The 21,251-nt window shown below is 37.0% G+C and overlaps 1 protein-coding gene and 1 non-coding gene across 2 annotated transcripts in view; one reads left to right on the forward strand and one right to left on the reverse strand.

Annotated features, from left to right (window-relative positions):
• Positions 1-2,633: 2,633 nt before the first annotated feature.
• On the forward strand, positions 2,634-2,797 carry LOC116281086 (U1 spliceosomal RNA). The gene has a single exon (XR_004190543.1). It is a non-coding gene; the product is annotated as a U1 spliceosomal RNA (small nuclear RNA).
• Positions 2,798-4,823: 2,026 nt separating this feature from the next.
• SNX6 (sorting nexin 6) overlaps positions 4,824-21,251 on the reverse strand; it is a 40,930-nt gene continuing 24,502 nt past the window's right edge. Inside the window, exons 9-14 of the mRNA XM_072962919.1 lie at positions 17,048-17,123; positions 16,258-16,297; positions 12,584-12,670; positions 7,679-7,838; positions 7,512-7,597; positions 4,824-5,523 (exon numbers count right to left, since the gene is read on the reverse strand). Coding sequence (XP_072819020.1) covers positions 5,470-5,523; positions 7,512-7,597; positions 7,679-7,838; positions 12,584-12,670; positions 16,258-16,297; positions 17,048-17,123 — 503 coding nt within the window. The 3' untranslated portion in view covers positions 4,824-5,469. The remainder of the gene's footprint in view (positions 5,524-7,511; positions 7,598-7,678; positions 7,839-12,583; positions 12,671-16,257; positions 16,298-17,047; positions 17,124-21,251) is intronic.

Genomic DNA, 21,251 nt, shown 5'->3' on the forward strand with positions numbered 1-21,251 from the left:
CTTAACTTGAGTGTATCTGCAAACATTCTATTTCCAAATAAGGTCACATTCATAGGTACCAGGGGTTAGGATTTCAACACATTTTTTTTTTGGATGGATGTAAATCAACACATAAACAGACACAATATCATTTATGAAGTCTACATGTCAAAAATGCATACTTGAATGTAACTATGAGGAAACGTAGGACAACCCCCAAACCGAAAGATATTCTACAAAATAATTGACTTGTAGTCTTCAAAAATGCCTGCATAATGAACAGCGAAGTAAACCATAAACAAAATGAAAAGACAACCTATGGACTGGGAAAAAAATTTACAAACATTGTGACTGACAAGGGCTTAACTTCCAGAATGTACAAAGAGCTCATACAACTCAATAACAAAAAAACACAAAAAACCCAATAAAAAAATGAGCAGAAGACATAAAAGGACATTTCTCCAAAGAAGGCATACAGATGGCCAATAAGTACATGAAAAGATATTCCAATTCACTATTCATCAGAGAAATGCAAATCAAAACTACAATGAAGTATCACCTGACACCACTGAGAATGGCCATCATTAAAAAGTCCACAAACGATAAATGCTGAGGAGGCTGTGTAAAAAAGAGAACCCTCCCACAGTGTTGGTGGAAATGCAGTTTGGTGCAGCCATTATGGAAAATAGTATGGAAATTCCTTAAAAAACTAAAAATAGACTTACCATATGATCCAGCAATCCCACTCCTGGGCATACATCCAGAGAAAACTCTAATTCGAAAAGTTACATGCGCCCCAACGTTCATATTGGCAGTATATACAGTAGTCAAGACATGGAAGCAACCTAAATGTCCAGCAACAGATGACTAGATAAAGAACTTGCAACACACACACACACACACACACACACACACACACACACACACACACACACACACACACAATGGAATACTACTCAGCCATAAAAAAGAATGACATCGTGCCATTTGCAGCAACATGGATGGACCTAGAGATTATCATACTAATTAAACTAAGTCACGCAGAGAAAGACAAATATATGATATCACTTATATGTGGAATCCAAAAAAATGATACAAATGAACTTATTTATAAAACAGAAACAGACTCACAAACATAGAGAACAAATTTACGGTTACCAAAGAAGGGGGGAGGGATAAATTAGGAGTATGGGATTAGCAGATACAAGCTACTATATACAGAGCAGATAAATAACAAGGTACTACTGTATAGCACAACGGACTATATCCCATAGTTTGTAACAACCTATAAAGAAAAAGAATATATATGTGTAACTGAATCATTATGCTGTGCACCAGAAACTAACACAAGATTGTAAATCAACTGTACCGCAATAAAAAGAAAAAGAGAAAAAGTGCCTGCATAATGAAGTACAAAGAAGGACATGGGAACTGTTTCATTTTAAAGTAGGTTAAAGACACCGAATGCAACACATGATTTTGAATTTTCCTTTGCTATAAAGGACATTACTGGGACAATGGATGGAAATGATCTGTAGAGTAAATAATAATATTGTTATTGATGTTAGTTTCTTGATTTTGATAATTGTACTGCAGTTAAGTAAGAGAGTCTTCTATTTTTAGGAAACACATACTAAAAAGGAAACTTCTGAGACAACTAACAATCAGAAAGTGTGCTACACAATGTTTCCTCCCATCTTTGCGCAGTTAGGACCTCAGGGAAACCTTCCCTGACCGTGTAATCTCGTCCTGTTAATCGCCTCGCTTCACTCCTTAGCACCGACCATCCAGGAAGACACGATTGTTCAGTCATTTCGATTACATCGGGGGAGGATTCACCTTTAACCTCCACTTGATCTCAAGAAAGAACATTCATGTACGTAAGAGGAAAAGGCAAATCCTGACGGCCTTAAGGAGGTATCCTGATCCCTTGGGACTAAAACGTGACATTTCCGTTCATTTGATTTTGAGATCTTTCACTACCCCTTCCTGGCCCACACGTCTACCCTGTGAACAAACGCTGTGCCCTGATAATCTCTGTCCATTTTCCTTTCGCTGTTTCGCTGCAACATTAGGTTACTACATAATCTGAGAGAAAGCTCATGAATGAAGATTAAGACAATTTCATGCTAAATTGATGACGAAACTCTGATCTTAGTATTTAAAGTTTAATTAATACTCTGCTGCGTGTCATTTTTGCTGTAATTACGGAAGATGAGACCAAACCCGAGCCCCAACCCGCCCCTTCAAATGCCAGGCACCGGGGAACGGGAGCGTCTGTCTTCCCAGGTCCCCCTCCACGTCCCGACTCGTCACCGCGCGGCAACGCCTTCCGGCCCCGACACAGCGCGTCCTGACTGGGGAACAGCAGGTCCAGCTTCCTGCACAGGGAGGAACACGACGCCAGGGATGTCCGGCAGGGGCGTGGCGTATGTAGACGAGCACGCGCGCAGAGGCTGCTGGGCATGTTCCGCCTGGGCCTCCACGTCCTGCGTGTGGATAACCCGAAGGCTCCCGAGGTTGTTCTCGGGCTGGACGAAGCTGGGGTGAGGGGCGTGCAGGGGGCGAGAGCGCGGAGGCGGCGGGAGGGAAGTGACCGTGGGTGCAGAGCCGGGCGAGCGCGAGGGTGCGGGTGTAGGCGGGAGGAGCAACTCATACTTACCTGGCAGGGGAGATACCATGATCACGAAGGTGGTTTTCCCAGGGCGAGGCTTATCCATTGCACTCCGGATGTGTTGACCCCTGCGATTTCCCCAAATGTGGGAAACTCGACTGCATAATTTGTGGTAGTGGGGGACTGCGTTCGCGCTCTCCCCTGGCTTTTCGAAGTTTCAAAAACAGCTTTGTTAATAACGCTTGCCTTGACGTTTAGTATGTATAACTTGTACTTTGTTTTTTCGTGTCTTAAAAATGCCTTAAGTTTTTTCTATCCGTGTTTTCAGTAGTATTGGTGGAAAGATTTTAAGCGTTGGTAAATTAATACAAATTATTCGGTCTGTTTCACTAGTGCTATGGTTGGGGTTTTGACTTTGTTTATCCGGTTTGTTTTTTTCTAGGCTAACCATTGTTTGTCCACTCTCACCAATGCTCCATTTAAGGGAACATCGTTTTGAGCTCTACTTTAGTATAGATAAATCTTTCCATCTTGAGGCTCACTGGTCTACCAGCAGGTCTAATTTTTTTTTTTGCCAGCCTCCTCTCATTACCTTCATCCCTCCCCACCATCGATTCTCTTAGGCCATCCCTACAACCTGGTTGCTCCTCTTCCTCTCAGAGCATAAAGCATCACCTAAGGAAACCCCAAGTTGTCCATTGCAGGGCTTTGTTTCTGCCGCTGCGCGTCTTCCCATTTCACCTTTGTGTCCTCTAGGCAGGAGACGGTCAGTAAATTTTATGAATGCCACAACTCAACAGCAGTCAATCCAGAGCTAGCTATTTTTATGAGACTAAGTGAGCTATGGAATACATGTTTCAACTGTTCTAGACAAAGTAGAATCTTACCGAAGTGTTCGAGGGAGTAACATACATTCTTTCCCTTATTTGTACATTTTGTTAGTGAGAAGATATTTGCATGGTGTGGCCAACTCATTTATGCATGCATGTATGTATTAAACACCCCCACCACACACGCGCACACACAGTAATTTGTAACTGCTGCTTCCAGTCTACCCTCACTCCAAGTTCAAGCACTCGGAACAAGGGCTAAGGGAGTACTTTCCACTCTACCCTCTTCCCGGAAAAAGACTACATCAGTAGAAAGATTAGCTGATGGATGTGTGGAAAATGGTATGGCTTTTTGCCCTGTACTTTTTTTTTTTTAGTATTTACACAGCATCTTCACATTTTCAAAGCACTGTATCAACATTTATTAATCCTCACAACACCCCTGTGAGGTAGGTCAATATGTCCTTTATGGTAGAGAAACTGAGGCAGAGAGGTCAATGGAACCCGTCTGAGGTCACAGGGACAGCCAGTGAAGGGACTGCACCCAAATCCACAAGCTAGGGCTCTGGTCTCACATTCACGCACTGGTGGGCATCCAGGGCCACATCCTCACCAGTGAATGTCACATGGAGAACAAAACACACAGATCTCTCAGCCAACACAAACATCAACGGTTCAAACACCACCAAGGAACAACGTCAATTAAAGTGAGAAACATTGCTTGGCACCAGTGAGGCAAGAGAAGCCACGGAGGAAGGCTGGAATCACAACAGCTGTGAGACCCAGGACGGTTTGGGAAAACAAAGCAGGAACCCACTGGAAGGGTGACCAACCCAAATACCTGGTTCCACACGGGAGACAAGCTAGAGAAAGACAGCGGAAAAATCCAACTGCCCAATCTAATTTTAAACTAGGAATAACACAACGTTCATTCACATTAAAAAGGCCAAGAATATTTGCAATGTAACTACTCACAGTTAGTATCCTTTTTGTACCCTTTTATTCCAAATATTCCCACTCTTTCCCCACTGACAAGTGCTGTTTCCTATATACTTCTCTCTACATACCAGTCTGTACACTGCCATGTGTCTCATGGCTGATTGGCTGAGCTAGGGATGGAATCCTGGAAATCGTAACAGACCATACTCTCCGTTCCTGTATTTCAGCAACAGCTGTCCCTATAACTTGCCTCTGCCCAATTCCATCTTATATGAAGTGCTAAACGCACAGAGAAGCAGTTCATTCTTTTGTAAAGTGATCGGTGAACATGGTTCAATATGCTATTTTAAAAGAAATAAGAAAAAAGAAAAACTAAGACCTGCACTACAGAGCGTTTGTAGGAGTAGATTATAGCTACTCCAGATTTCAGAGTGATACAATGACCACAGAGTTAAAAACTATCACTGTTATCACTGTTTATTTGACAATAGTCGGTTTAGTCTACAAGTTTAAGGCAAACATACTAATGCATTTGCTTTTCTTCAGAAATCATACTTATAAAGATTACATAAAGTCTGTCCCAAACTTCTAAGAAATGTTCATTAATTAAAAATAAGTCTGATTAAGATGCTTTACCAGGATACAAGATTGAACTAAGGTGGTGTGTACAATGCTTTTTAAAAACAAAATTCAAAAAAAGGTAACGGCAATCCTTATATTGTTTGAACAATGCATTTTAAAGGGTTAAACTTCAGAAATTACTGAAAGGTAAATAAGATTGGCAGCCATAAGTAATACTATTCATAAAATAAACACAGCTATAGAGGCTACTTTAAAAAAGACTGAACTTTGGGCTTCTGAAGAGGAGGAGGGCTCGGTGATGGGCAACTGCCAGGTGCGCAGGCGCAGGAGCGCAGCCTCCCACCGCGCAGACCGCGGCGCCATGGACCGCACCGCTCTGGTCCCGATCCTCCGAGAGAGAGTAGATACACTTTGTCAGCTGTTTCTTTTGTTTCCAGTGAGCAGTAAATGCCTAACGTCATTAAGAAAAAATAAAATAAAATCTGAAGGAAGGCAGCCCTTTTTAACTGGAAGGTGGAGTGTGGCTTATGTGTCTCCATTTAACACTGCCAGGCAGTTCTGCAACAACTGAAGGTTACCCTGGAAAGGAAGAGAAAATAAACGGTGAGGTTCTAGGAGTTTGGAAGAGTCTTACCGAAAATATACAGTATTAGAAATCACATAACTTTAAATTCGTTAAGATTAATGATGTTAAGACAAATGATTAATACTGAACATTTTCTGATAGGCTATCACATTCTTTTGGCCATTAAAATATACATTAGCATAGATTTATAGCAGTTTTTATAAAAATAGTAAAATTACCTACGAAAGTATTCTATAAAATTCACATGTAAGTGCCCATTTGCAAAGCATGTTTTATGTAAAGACAAATTTAAGTACATTTAGGTTACATTAATATATAAATGGTGATGAAAGAAAACCCCCTCCTTAGAGTAGAAAGTCAACTATAATGTATAAAGAATGATGGAATTAGAAAATGGCTGTTGGCAATTATCATAGTAATTGATTCAGACAAAAAACATGAATGGATGCTAAAAACAGTACAAGATTGAAATGCCAGTGCTGTATCCATTAGTATGTGCAACTACATAATTACAATTTCTCTTAATTAAAGTTAAATAAAAACTCAAGTCCTCAGTTGCACTATCCACATTTCAAGTGTTCATAGCCACATGTGGCTAGCGCCTACCATACTGGACAGTGCTGATTACAGCATATTGCTACTATGGCACAAAGTTCTATTGTCCAGTGTTGGCTGAGTGATGGGGTATTTAACAGTCTCAAGTATCTCCCCACAGAATACTAATAATAATACTTTTTTTTTAATGGAGGTACTGGGGATTGAACCCAGGACCTTATGCATGCTAAGCATGCACTCTACCACTGAGCTAGTACCCTCCCCACAAAAACTTCTTAATTCCAAAGATCTCAATGTGCTGGGCTAAAAATGAACAAGCTAAAATTTGACATAAATGTGGCCTGCAATTACATTTAAAAAAATAAATTCTCAATAAATGAAAAAGTTCTAGAGATCCATTGTACAACAATGTGAATGTACTTAACACTACTTAACTATACACTTAAAAATGGTTAAGGTGCTAAATTTTATCTTATGTGCTCCTTACCATGAAAAAAATTACTAAAAAAAAAAAAAATTAAACACACAACTACAAGGTGGGAGGTTTAAGAACTGACTTATAAGAGGGAAGGAAAAAAATGTGATTATAGCCAAATCAAGCAGTATGGCAGTTAAAAAATCTCTTATACCTATAAAACATGCTACAGGAAGAAATGTGTACAATTATCAGTCCATGTATGCAAAAGTGTTTCCATTTTCAGGTATAGTACTTTAAAAAGGTAATGCAGTAGGGCAATAATACAATAAAAAGCTTGTTGAGGTATGTGGGATGAAAAATATTTAGCCCAAAGATGTCTGACATGGAGAAGAGAAGATATAAAAAGAATATAAAACGTTTAAATATCTAAAGGGTAAACTGTGAGGAGGAATTAAACTTATCTTTCTTATTTTAGGTGACAAAACTTAGACCACCAATATGTCACAGTTACAAAGAAGTCGACTTGTGTTCATTTATAGCATGTCCCAAAAATCTCAGGCAGTTTTAATAGTTTTAATAAATTTAATAAATTTAGCTTAATAATTTTAGACTTGTAAATGCTATACATATATCAGAAATAACATTTAACAGTTTTTACAAACTTCCTTAATACTTATTTACAGTTTGGAGAATTCTGAATACATTTTGATTTTCAGTCCCTTTGAAGATAGCAAATATTAAATACATTTTTAAGTGATGTTTTTATTAAGGAAGATCAATTTTTTTAACACCTGGTCAAAAACTGATATTGGTTTTCCACATTAGGCACTAGACTCTCGCAGAGATGACCATTAGAGACATTACAGATATTATTCTTGTTTAAATGAGACGATCTTTAAAATCTCTCTCAATTCTAAGATTCTCTTTTTAAAGTCAGTGTAAGGTTTCAAAACTGATTCACTTCTAAATGATGTCACTTAAATTACGAAATCTTTAATATGACAATACCTTTGCATGCTTCAGTTCTAACTCTGCCAGTTCCACTAAATTCTTTCTGAATGCAGCAACTCTTCTTGTCTTAAAATCTATAAGTTCTGTGAACAAAACAAATTAGAATTAACTATGTATATAATAGTCTAAACATACCTTATAAATAAAGGTTAGAATAAAAGTACCTTGTTTTGCAGATTCAGATATTTTTTCAAATTTCTGACAGCATAATTGTTGGGATGTTTCAGCCTGAAGAACATCTTTATTTTTTGCTCTTGCTTTATCCAGTGCTTTATTTGCATTTTCATAATCCACTAGTGACCTAGATCTTCGATAGAGGAGATCCTACGGAACAGAATGCCTCACAATAATACACGCTGCATGTTTCTAGCAGTTACCTTCAACCACCACCGCCTCAATCATCATGAGCTGACACCTGTGCAGTGAGTACCACTTGTCAGTTACTCTTCTAAATGGTTTTTTAAATTACAGCTTTATTGAGATATAATTCAATCACCAGACAACTCATTTAAAGTGCACAATGGTTTTTTTAGTATGCTCCCAGAGTTGTGTAACCATCATTACAACCAATTTTAGAACATTTTTGTCATCCAAGAAGAAACCCAACATCCACTAGCAGTCACTCTCCATTTCCGCCCACACCCCCCACATCCTGCCATGGACAACCACTAACTTCGCCTTCTGTCTCTATAGATTTGCCTATTCTGGACATTTCATTAAAAAAGGGACTCATATAATATGTGGCCTTTTGTGTCTGTTTTTTTAACTTAGTATAAAGTTTCAAGTTCATCCATGTTATAGCATAAATCAATTTTTAATTTATTGCTAAAAATATTTCATTGTATGGATGTAACACACTGATTTATCCATTCATCAGGTGACAGACATTTGTTTCTACTTTTTGGTTATTTCACAATAACGCTGTTATGAACATATGTTTTTGTGTATACGTTTTCATTTTTCATTTCTCTTTCACATCTCATTTCTTTGGACTGGAATTGCTAGATCACCTCATAACTCTACACTGAACCTTTCTGAGAAACTGCCAGACTATTTCCAAAGTGATGGCGCCATTTTACATTCCCACCAAAACTATGTGAGGGTTCCAACTTCTTCACATTCTTGTCAACACCGTTATCTGTCTCTTTGATTACAACTGTCCTAGTGCATGGGAACTGCTACCTCCCTGTGGTTCGGACATGCATTTCCATGATGGCTAACCATGTTGACCATCTCTTTATGTACTCACTGGCCATTTGTATATCTTCTTTAGAGAAACATTTATTCAAGTCCTTTGCCCATTTTTTAATTGGGCTCTTTATCTTTTTATTGAGTTATGAGAGTTCTTTACATTTTCTGGATACCAGTCACTTACTAGGGAATTGTATGATTTGCAAATATTTTCTCTTGTTTTGTGGGTTTTTTTCACTTTTCTTGATAGTGTTTTTGATATGCAAAATTTTAGACAACCAAGTTTTTGAATTTTAATAAAGTCCAGTTTATTTTTCTTTGATTGGTGTGCTTCTGGTGTCATATCTAAGAAATCAATGCCTAATTAAGGTACTATTTTATCAAAAAGATTCATGTGTTTTCTTCTAAAAACATTATAGTCTTAGCCCTTATATTCAGATCTTTGATCCATTTTGAGTAAACTTCTATCCACAGTGTGAGGAAGGTCTTTTTCATGTGACCCTTCAGTTGTCTCAGGACCATTTGTTGAAAGTCTGTTCTTTTCCTCACTGAATTGTCTTAGCACTCGGTCAACAATCAATTGATTGTATCCTGAGCAAACTAGGAATAGGAGGAACTTTCTGAACTTGATAAAGAACATCTACAAAAACCCTGCAGCTAACATCATACTTAGTGGTGAGAAACTAGAAGCTTTCCCACTAATACCAGGAATAACACAAGGACATCCCATCTCACCACTCTTTCTCAGTATCATACTGAAGGTCCTGGCTAATGCAAAAAGAAAAAGTAGGAAATATACAGAACTGGGAGGAAGAAATAAAACTGTCCTCTTGTTTACAGATGACATGACTGTTTATGTAGAAAAAACTCCTGGAATTAATAAATGAGTGTAATAAAGTTTTAGGAGACAACATTAGTACACAAAAGTAAATTGCTTTCTTGTATACCAGCAATGAATAAGTGGAATTTGAAATTAAAAATACAATACCATTTATATTATTTAGCACCCCAGAAAATAAAATACCTACGTATTAAGTAGGTAAGATTAATTAGGTAGTAATTGATTCCAACCAAAACCCCAGGCAAGTTATTTTATAGATATCGACAAACTGATTCTAAAGGTTGTGTGAAGAGGCAAAACACACAGAGTAACTAACACAACAGTGAAGGAGAAGAACAAAGTCAGAGGACGAACACTACCTACTTTAAGCCTTACTGTAAAGGTACAGTAATCTAGGCCATGTGGTACTGGTGAAAGAACAGACAAATACATCAATAGAACAGAACAGAGAGCCCAGAACCAGACTCACACAAATACAGTCAACTGATCCTTTGATAAAGGAGCAAAGGTAGGGGGGAGGGTATAGCTCAAGTGGTAGAGTGCCTGTCTAGCATGCATGAGGTCCTGGGTTCAATCTCTAGTACCTCCTCCAAGAGTAAATAAATAAATAAACCTAGATACCTACCCCCACCAAAAAATAAAAATAAAAATAAAAATAAAAAATTAAAATAAAGGAGCAAAGGCAATACAATGGAGAAAAGATAATCTTTTCAACAAGTGCTGGGAGATCTGGATATCCACATGCAAACAAATGAATTTATACACAGACCTTATACCCTTACAAGTATTAATAAAATGGATCACAGACCTAAATGTAAAACATAAAGTACAGGAGAAAACCCGATGACCCTGGGCTTGGGGATGACTTTTTAGATATGACACAAAGGGATGATCTATGAAAGAAATAACTGGTAAGCTGGACTTCATTAAAATTAAAAATTTCTGCTCTGCAAAAGGCACTGTTAAGAGGATGAGAAGACAAGCCACCAGACTGAGAAAAAAAATATTTACAAAAGGTATCTGATAAAAGAACTACTACCCAAAATATACAAAGACCTCTTAAAACTTAATAATAGTAAAAGGAACAATCCAAGTAAAAAATGGGCCAAAGATTCCCCCCCGACCTTTTTTGACAGACACCTTACCAAATAAGATACAAAGATGGCAAATAAGTTTGTGAAAAGATGCTCCACATCAAATGCCATCAGGGAAATGCAAATTAAAAACAACAATGAGATACCACTACACACCTGTTAGAATGGCCAAAATCTACAATTCTGACACCACCAAATACTGATGAGGACGTGAAGCAACAGGAACCCTCATTCACTGTTGGTGGGAATGCAAAATGATATAACCACTCTGGAAGACAGTTTGGTAGAACTAAACATAGTCTTACCATATAATCTAGCAACTGTGCTCCTTGATACTTATTACTCAAAGGTGTTGGAAACACATGTCCACAAAAAAAACCCGCACATGGATGTTTATAGCAGCTTTTTTCTTAATTGCCAAAACACGGAAGCAACCAAGATGTCTTTCAGTAGGTCAGTGGATAAATAAACTTGGTGTATCCAGGCAATAGAATATTATTCATTACTAAAGAGAAATGAGCTATCAAGCCATGAAAAGACAGAAAGGAAACTTAAATGCGTGCTACTAAGTGAAGAAACCAATATGAACAGGCCCAAGTATATGACATTTTGGAAAAGGCAAAACTATGGAGATGATAAAAAAAATCAACAGAGGCTGGAGGAAGACAGATGAACAGATGGAGTACAGAGGCTCTTAGGGCAGTGAAACTATTCTATATGATACTTATAATGGTAGACACATGTCATCACACATCTGCCACACCTATAGAATGTACACCACCAAGAGTGAACGCTCCTGTAAACTATGGTCTTTATTGTTTAGTTTCTTTCACTCAGCAAAATTATTTTGAGAGTGATCCATTCTGTTGCATGCTTATGTAGTTTATTCCCTTTTATTGTTGAGTAGCATTCCACTACACAAATACACCACAATTTGTTTATCCATTCTCCTGCTTGTTGGTGGACACTTGGGTTGTTGCCAGTTTTCAGCTATTACAATAGAGCTGTTGTGAACATCTGTGCGGACATAAGCTTTCTAATACCTAGGACTAGAATGACTGGATCACAGAGTGGATGTATGTTCAATTTTTTAAGAAACTGCAAAACTTTTCCAAAGTATTATAGAATACTCCCACTAATGGTGTGTGAAAGTTCTAGTTACTATAATTTTTGTCAGAATGGTTCATTTTAACCATTCTAATTAAGGTGTGTAGTGATTCCTCATTGTAGTTTTAGTTCTCACAATTAAATTTCAATTTTTTTCTTGTGGTTACTAAAAAATTTGGATTTACTTTTAGAGTCATCTTCTAAAAAGTTACTCATTGACAATTACATATTATATAATAAAATAATAAATTTAATGTCTTCAAAAATCAACAATTTATTTTATCCCTACCCATCCAGTGTAAATCATTTATAAGACTCAATTTGATCTAAAATCATTTGATATGGACAGTATTAGAACTACTGAAATCCTCCAGGTTAAAAAGGTTATTCATAATTTGATAAGGAATGAAAGAAAAGATGTTCAAAGCACCACTGATCAGATGGGAATTTTCTGTGCAATATCTCAATTAATAAATTAACATTGAATTTGGACTATTTTAGCCACTAGGTCTTCAGTGCTTCTTAGATTTTTTTATTCAACATTTTTTTGATTAGTAAGAGTTTTAGTGTTACACCTAGACAGATTTCCAAAGGGAAAAGTTGAGATGCCTTGTTTTATGGCTCTCTCACTCTCAATCTAAAATAATTTTTTAAATCTTTTTTTAAAAATTGTAGTATAGTTGATTTACAATGTTGGGTTATATATGGTGTATAGCATAGTGATTCAGTTATATATATACATATATATATTCTTTTTCATTATAGGTTACTACAAGATATCAAATATAGTTCCCTGTTAAAATAGCTCATTTTAAAAAAACAATGAATAAAGTTACCTTAGCAGCTTGAGATTCTCTTAAGTAATATTTTAAAAGGTCAGAAAGTTTGAGGTCCTCATCAGCTGACACTCGTGCTTCTATTTTCTGAAAAAGGGAAAAATTGGGTATTTAATCATTACTTACATTCTACACTCAGTGTTTTCTTTCTTAACTACTGTAAAAAAATTAAAGTTATAAGAAATTATGGTACCAATTCCTATTTAACCTAAGTTTCCTTCCCTTCTCCTTTCTTCTAGCCTGTTACTTTTCTTTGTAACTGACAAAATGAACACAAAAAAGATGAGACCAAATGAGATTACTGAATTTATGGGAGGGCTCTATATTTGACTCAAGTTCTGGCTGTAATGAGTTTCAGTATCATATTTCAATTCCATTTGTATTTTCTCTCCATTCATTTCAATGGCAACCAATATATACATGTGATTATAAAGTAATAAAGGGTGGCAACAGTAGTAGACTAGGTAATTCAAGCCACTCCTCCTGCTGTGGACAACCAGGAAATAACGTCAAAACATCAACAAAATGTGCTCGAAGGCACCAGAGAGTAATAAACAGATGTGGTTAGTCTGAGTTGGGATCAAGTCAGACTAAAAGGATGAGAACGCTTCATTCGGTCTAGAGAGACAAAGGATAAAGAAGGATGTATTACATCAACCAAATACAATATGGGGACCTTGTTTGGATCCTGACTCAAACAAACTTCACCGTAAAAAGCCATTGATGAGACAACTGGGAACATCTGCATACTAGACATCTGATGACACTAAGGGGAGTCACTGGTAATTGTATTGCTGCATTAAAATTAATTCTTACCTTAAAAAAGAGAGAGAGAGAGATGTGCACAAAGGGCAGAAAACAATAAGTATGGACATTTTTGGAACAAAAGAACTTCAGCTAATGTAGGAAATGTAACATTAAGGAAATCTGGGTGACACATGTATAAAAATTCTTTGTACTATTCTCCCAACTTTTCTGTAAGTTTGAAATCACTGTCAAAATAAAAAGTTAAAGTTAAAAAACCCTATACATCTACCAGAATGGCTAAAATAATAAAAATACCAAATACTATAACCGTCTGCAGCAGCTCAACGCTCACGTTCACTCTGGTGGGAAGGTAAGTCGGTCGAATCACTCTGGGAAACAATCTGGCAGTATCTACAGAAGCTTTTCACATGGATCTCCTGCAACCTACAGTCAGCAGACATGCATACTCATGTTCAGCTGAAGATACATAAGAATGGTCTTAGCAGTACTCTTTGTAAAGAGCCCCAAACTAGAAATTATCCAAGTGCCTACTAGTGGTAGAACAGATAAATAGTTAGGTATATTCTTGCAGTGGAGAATTACACAGCAGTAAGAATGAAGGAACTATATACCTCTATGCAACAACTCTGATGAATCTCACATATGTAACGTTGAGTAAAAGACACCAGACATAAAAGAACATATACTATATCATGCATTTATATAAAATATGAAAATAAAACTGATTTCTGCTGTTAGAAGCTAGACTAGTGGTTAGCCTCGCAGGAGGTGGTGACTCATAATGCAGCTGAAGTGGGACAGGGCATCTGGGTTGCTGGTAAAGTTCCATTTCTTGATCTGGGTGCTCATTATATGGGTGTGTTAAATTTGAAACATTTCAGTGAGCTGTACACTTGTGCTATGTGCTCTTTCCTACATGTACAATATACTTCAATAAAAAGGAAAAACCCGAAGTTTCTTAAAAAATAAGTACTTTATGGAGAAATAAACTTATGGAACTTCTTAACCTAAAAGACAAGAGCACAGACACAAAGTATCTCCAAAATTGATTTAGATAAATCTAGATAACATGCCAGATGATGCTGAGTGCTTTTAAGTATGGCTCCTCTCCGTCCATTAAGAAGTAGGGTATGCGTCCTCTCCCCTGAATCTGGGCTCTAAGACAGCTTGACCAATCCATGAGTTCTGCCGTGCCAGTTTCCAGGTCCAGGCCTTACAACACCAGCAGCTTCCACTTCTGGGATGCTCACCTTTGGAACCTCTTTACCAAGCTGTGAAGCAGCAGCTCCATGGAAAAGTCACATGTAGGTGTTAACAGCCAACAGCCAGAGAAGTTCTTGCTGAAGGCCAGTATCAAGCCCCAGACAGAGGAGGTGAAAGAGTCTTAAGATGATTCCAGTCCCTGGCCTTCATATCTTCCTTGATGAGGCCCCAGAGGTCATGGAACAGAGGCAAGCCAGCTCTGCTGTGCCCTGTCTGAATTCCTGAACCCGAGTTCATTTGCATCATAAAATGGTTGCTGTTTTAAGCTACTGATTTTAGGATGGTTGTTACACAGCAGTGATAACAAGAACAACATTCAAAGGCTAAAGGAAATAAGAATTGTGGGGCTATGGAAATGTGCCACCCAGATTTCCTTCGAGAGAAATGCCTGCTGCAAGGAGCACAGCTGACTAAGAGCCCCAAATACAGTTCTCTCTGGATCTAGAACCATGTTTACACCAAGGTTATTTTCCATCCTCCTGTCCTGGCCTCAGCTATGCACCAATGACAGAGCACAGGTAGCAGTGTCAGCCCATTCTTGTCTGATGCACAACTCCTCCGATGGGCAACTCTGGCTCAGGGACTCTCCTCTGACCTGGACAAAGCTTTCTCAGAACTGCGCCACAGCCTGAAACTGTTCCGACTCAGTCCTTCCTCTCCCTCTCCCTCTCCCTCTGCAGGTGCAGACCTGCACTGTGATCTGAAGGCTCCTCCTGTCTACCCCTGCTCCTCTCCCTTTGTTCTTCACAACAAACCTCTTATATATCTAATCCCATCTTGCTGTCTGCTTCTGAAAGAACTGACACATAAGGTTATTTTGTGATAGATTCCCATTCTTTCCCCCTTCCCCCAAACTCACCCTCTCACCCTACCCATTGTTTTGAATGTAAATGCACACACACACACAATTACATCTTCCTAGAAAATGTTCACTGGTACAGATAACAAAGGCAGGAAAGAGGCTGTATGGACCCAAGTGTGACACTGACATACATAAGGACTTTTCCCGTGTGAGAGAATGTCTCCTCTTACTTGTCTCTACTACACACAATTCAATTGACAAGGTCATGCTGAAGTCAGATTTCTACAATGGACTAGCCACCACCACTCTCAGCTAAGGACCATTAAACATCTAATGAACATTTTCACTATTCTATCAACTGATAAAAACGTTAAATATTATTTAATGATCACAATGTTCACAAGTATGACCCTTAAAAACCAAGACTATACCAGTATTAAATTATTACTACTACGAATGAAAGCTTTCTGCAGCTGTATACTTGTTTTATATTGATACAACTCACCTTTAAACCAGTGTGGCACGGGGAATCAAAAGCAATATCATCTTGGTAATGAATCCAAGATTTTCTTCTAGCTTACAAAGCCCCAGGAAAGGATCATTCTTCATAAAAATTAACTCAGTCACCATAATTAACATGTTTTCTGATCAAGACCATGAACTTTTACATATACACCAAAAATTAAATTTCCTGAAAAACTCTCATTTTCAAATCTAAATCTGCCTCTTCATCTTTCTGAAGTATAATTCATCTTTTTCAATTAAACACAGCCCAGCAAGTTAAACACTACTGTACTCAGAGATTTATACTCCCAAAGAAAGGTTAATTAATAGTACTTACTCTTGTTTTGTCAAATAGTTCTGAAACTTTAAGAAAAAACCTAGAAGGGAAAAATATTTCATCATAAGCTACCTTTGAAATAATTTTCTATTTCAAATGTTCAGAGAATATGCCACAAACCATATTAATAATGAGCATTCTTATTTCATTACAATAATATTTAACAGTCCTGCTCACTGTAGACTTAATTTAGTTGAAAAAGTCTCTCTGTATTTCCACCCATATAACAGACTCTCTTAATCTTGTTACAGAAAATCTTTCAACAGTCTAAGCCATACACTAAAAATTTAAAAATACTAAAGTCTATACCTTCAAATTATTACAGAAGTACAGAACAATCACATCCAAAGAGACAAAAAGCTAATTTAAAAGGAAAATACTAGAGTTGGAATATTTTCAAACAGAGCTGCTTTGTTTTGGACAATAACAGAAATGAATAACCCATTTCTACCTCAGATTCACTTTCATTTTTAACTAAAAAGTCTATCTCTCAAATGCTGACACCAACTAAAATATAACCCAATGCCAAACTATTAAAGGGTATTCTGTAAAGTATGTAATTATAGGTGACATTATAATTGGATTAGGGCAAATACTTTTGAAAGCTAAAATACTAATTTTATGAACTTTGCTTTACTATAAAGAACTTGCTTTGACAGGTTTGTGTCAGATAAAACATGGGAAGGTTGACTTTCTCCCTGCCTGCTGGGTCAGAAGTATTCTGTGTGCTCAGGCTGCCAACAAAAATTTTGTTTTATTTAGAGGCAATGTTTTAAATCAGAATCCTTACTTGCATATATCTGTAGAATCCTGAGTTCCTAAAGCATATAATGAAGAACCAATTCTATTGTAATCATCTGCAGCACCTATGGAAAAAATCAAGAACTTAAATATATATATTTATTGATTTAAAAATAGTTACTGAATATCTATCTGCCCAAAATTGTGTATATAATATGAGATACACAAAAGCTAGTGAAAGAATGACAAAAACTCTAATACAATATGATGAATATTATATTAGAAGTAGGTACAAACTGCTTTGGGAGCAGGGGAAACAGATGATTCCACCTGAGTGAGTCAGGAAAGTATTTACAGACAAGACAGAAGGAGTTGGAGCCTGTAGGATGGGCAAATCTTTTCCAGGCAAAGTGGAGGAGAGGGCATTCTGGATAAACGGGAGAGCATGGAGAAACGCCAGGGAGACATAAAAGAGCAAAGTATATTCAGAGAGCACTGCAGGGTACACAGGGGAGTGGAAAGAGGTGAAGATGGGAAATAAATTGGGAGCAACTTGGGGGAAAAAAGGTTTTGTAAGCCATGACAGAGTTTGGATTTGAGCTCTTGGGAATGGATGTTATTATTAAACATTTTAAAATCCTAGTAGTAGTGAAATCAACCAGATAAAGATTTTAGATTAAAAAAATTCTGCTGCCTGGAATAAAGACCAAGAGTGGAGAGACAAAAAAGGCAGACTGACCAACCAGGAAGCTGCTGTGTCAGATGCTGAGGATCAGGATTAAGGGAGTGAGAACAGTAAGAGCATAGAGGAACCAACAAAGCTCAAAGATACTTAGTAAATGTCATAGGTAGGATTTACAAACAGCACACCTGAGGTAGGAGCTTGGGAAGCTTGATGAATAGTGGCACCATTACCCCTGGGTGCTAGGAAGCAAAGTACTCAACTTCTGCACAGTACTCTTCCTAGGGCTTGCCCCACAGGACAACACAGGACAATGCACTTGTTGAGAAAAGATTATAATGGAGCTTCTATTAATTTCAGAAAAAGAACAATATGGTGCAATGGTTAAGAGCATGGACCTGGAACCAAACTGTCCAATCCCAGCTTGCCAATTTCCTAGCTGTACGACCTTGGGCATATCACTTAACCTGTCTGTGCCTCAGTTTCCTCATCTGGAAATAGAGAAAATAATAGTACTCACATCACATAATTATTTGGAGGATTAAATGAGTTAGTAAATGTTACTATGTAGCTGGCACACAGTACTACACAAATGTTTGCTATTATTAATGAAATCCACGACATGAATACTTATATGGAAATTCTCACTTATACTAGCAGTATTTTTATAAGGCTTTTAAAAAATGTATTTATTCCCTAATAAAACAGTAATCTTTATACTTTTTTAATTTGCACAAAATTACATTCAACTGATAAGGCTGAAATTTGGTGACTCTACTTATTGTTACTCAAAACAACTATTCTGGCATCTTTTATAAAGAAACTTTGAGTACAAACTTTAGACTCTCAACAGTAACTTCTAAAATATGAGGCTTATCATCATTATCTTACCCTAAAAGGTTAAGTTAAGAAATAGATAAGTAATACTTAAAAATCACTTAAAGGTTGGCTTATTGAGAGGCAGGAATCAAAAATGGTTTTTGTGACTGGGGAAATCCAAATAAAGACTACGGTGTAGTTGAGAGTATTATACCAGTATTAATGTATTAGTTTTGACAACTGTACCACAGTAGCATACGCTGTTAACATGAGAATAAGCTGGTAAAGGCTATACAGGAACACTCTGTACTACCTTTGAATCTGTTCTTTAAGTCTAAAATTATTATTTAAAAATAAAGATATTTAAAAACTCAAAAAAAGGTTTTTGTGCTTAATGTTGAATATATTAATATTTCATATTTAAGCTGACCTTGAAATTATTTTTTTAGAGCAAGAAATTCCTGTATTCTAATATCTGGCCCTGAGAACACTACCCTCCCTCTTTAGCTATTACAGCATTATGTGATCATGAAAAATAGGCAAACTGTCTTGATTTTATACATCACAGTGAGTTGAAAAGTTTAAATTTTCATAACCCAGGATAAGCTCATTAATTACAAAAAATTTTTTCTTTTTCAATTTTGTAAAATTTTATTAAAGCTGACCCTTAAATAACGTAAGGGCTAGGGGGCTGACCCTCCCTGCAGTGGAGAATCCTTATTTAACTGTACAGTTGCCCCTGTATCCACGGTTCAGGATCTGCAGATTTACCCAATCTCGGACAGTGTAGTGCTATGGTACATATTCACTGAAAATAATCTGAGTAAGAGAGGACCCACATAGTTCAAACCTGTGTTGTTCAAGGGTCCACTGTACATGTAATGTGATTAATTATATGTAATAATTGTATTTTTGTAAAATAGGTTCACTATCATCCTCTTAAAGCACCATTCCATTTGGCCAAATAAATAGAATTAATAAGAATCATTAATATTTTCTGCCATTTTTTCAACAGATGATCCTTGTCATTCTTTTTTTTTTAACATTTTTTATTGATTTATAATCATTTTACAATGTTGTATCAAATTCCAGTGTAGAGCACAATTTTTCAGTTATACATGAACATATATATATTCGTTGTCACTTTTTTTCCTCTGTGAGCTACCATAAGATCTTGTATATATTTCCCTGTGCTATACAGTATAATCTTGTTTATCTATTCTACAATTTTGAAATCTCAGTCTATCCCTTCCCACCCTCCACCCCCTTGACCCTTGTCATTCTTTGTTTCCATAGCACTAATATATATCTTTATGATAGGACTGATTATAATATGTTACAATTTTTGCTTTTAGTGTTTATCTCATCTGTAAAATTATTAACTCCTTAATGGTAAAGACAGTTATTTTCCTCATCTTGAAATCAATGCCAAACATGATGGCTGACACATATCAGACATGCCAATGTTTACGAACTAAATAATTTTAAAGAAATTTTAAAAGTATATATAGTAGGCACCCATTTTAAATCATCAAATCTAAACTGAAGGGTACTTCTAATCATTACAGTCAACACTAGTATGTACCACTTGGTATTTACAAAGTTCTTCTTCTTTGGGGAAAGGGGAGTGCCGCAGGCTGGTGCCAGGGCCTAGTTTGGGTGGGTGGAATGTGGGGTTTCCCAGTAAGGCAAACAGGGTGGAGCTGGAGCCCTCAGCATGAGCTATGTGACTCTGGGTGTGTGTGGGAGCAGGAGTAAATCTGGGTCCTGATGGAGGAGCAGGGAGAGGATGGGGTGGGAAAAAGCTTTTCTTAACAGAGGAGTAAAAGTATGAGACATTTTTCCTTAATATCATTTTATAACCAAGGAAACCCACACAGACCAATTATGTGACTCGCCCAAGGCTCTAAAGCAAATCAGTAATGAATCTAGGAAGGAATTCCAGGGTGGCGCCGTGGCTTAGTTGGTTAAAGCGCCTGTCTAGTAGTAGGAAGGAATTCCAGTTTCCCACACTTATACTATATAGCTGAACAGGCAACTATCAATTACTACTTCATTAGAAAAAATCTGCACATCACAAAGAAAATAAGAAAATAAAATACAAAAATAACTCTTAATCCCCTCAAAAGAAAGACACAAGAATAGAAGTTAGCAAGCCAGAGACTTACTTTACTTCCTCCTTTTTATCAGGGCATATAACAATACTCCAAAATGGAGGGTCGCACTTCTAGGTATCTACTGACCTGTCTTATATCAGAGGTTCTCAAACTTTTTGATTTTAGGACTCCTTTACATTCTTAGAAATTACTGAGGGTCCTAAAGAGCTTTTGTTATGTGGGTTATATCGATCAATATGTACTGTATTAAAAAATTTTTTTAACTATTTTAAAATAACAGTATTAAAATCATTAGAGGGAGGGTATAGCAGTGGTAGAGTATGTGCCTAGTATGCAAGAGGTCCTGAGTTCAATCCCCAGTGCCTCCACTAAATAAATAAATAAACCTAATTACCCCTCCACCTCCAAAAACAAAAACAAACAAAAAAACCCACTATGTTATCATAACTTTTCAAATGAAAAATAACTATACATACATATATTAAAATTAGTGAGTACAGTGATATTGTTAGATTTATGTGAATCTTTTGTGTCTGGACTAACAGAAGATAGCTCGATTCTCTTATCTGCTTCTGCGTTCACTCTACTGTGATACATTGTTTTCATTCAAATATGTGGAGAAAAATCTAGCCTCA

Source organism: Vicugna pacos, chromosome 6 (assembly GCF_048564905.1).
Source record: "Vicugna pacos chromosome 6, VicPac4, whole genome shotgun sequence".
Lineage (NCBI taxonomy): Eukaryota > Metazoa > Chordata > Mammalia > Artiodactyla > Camelidae > Vicugna > Vicugna pacos.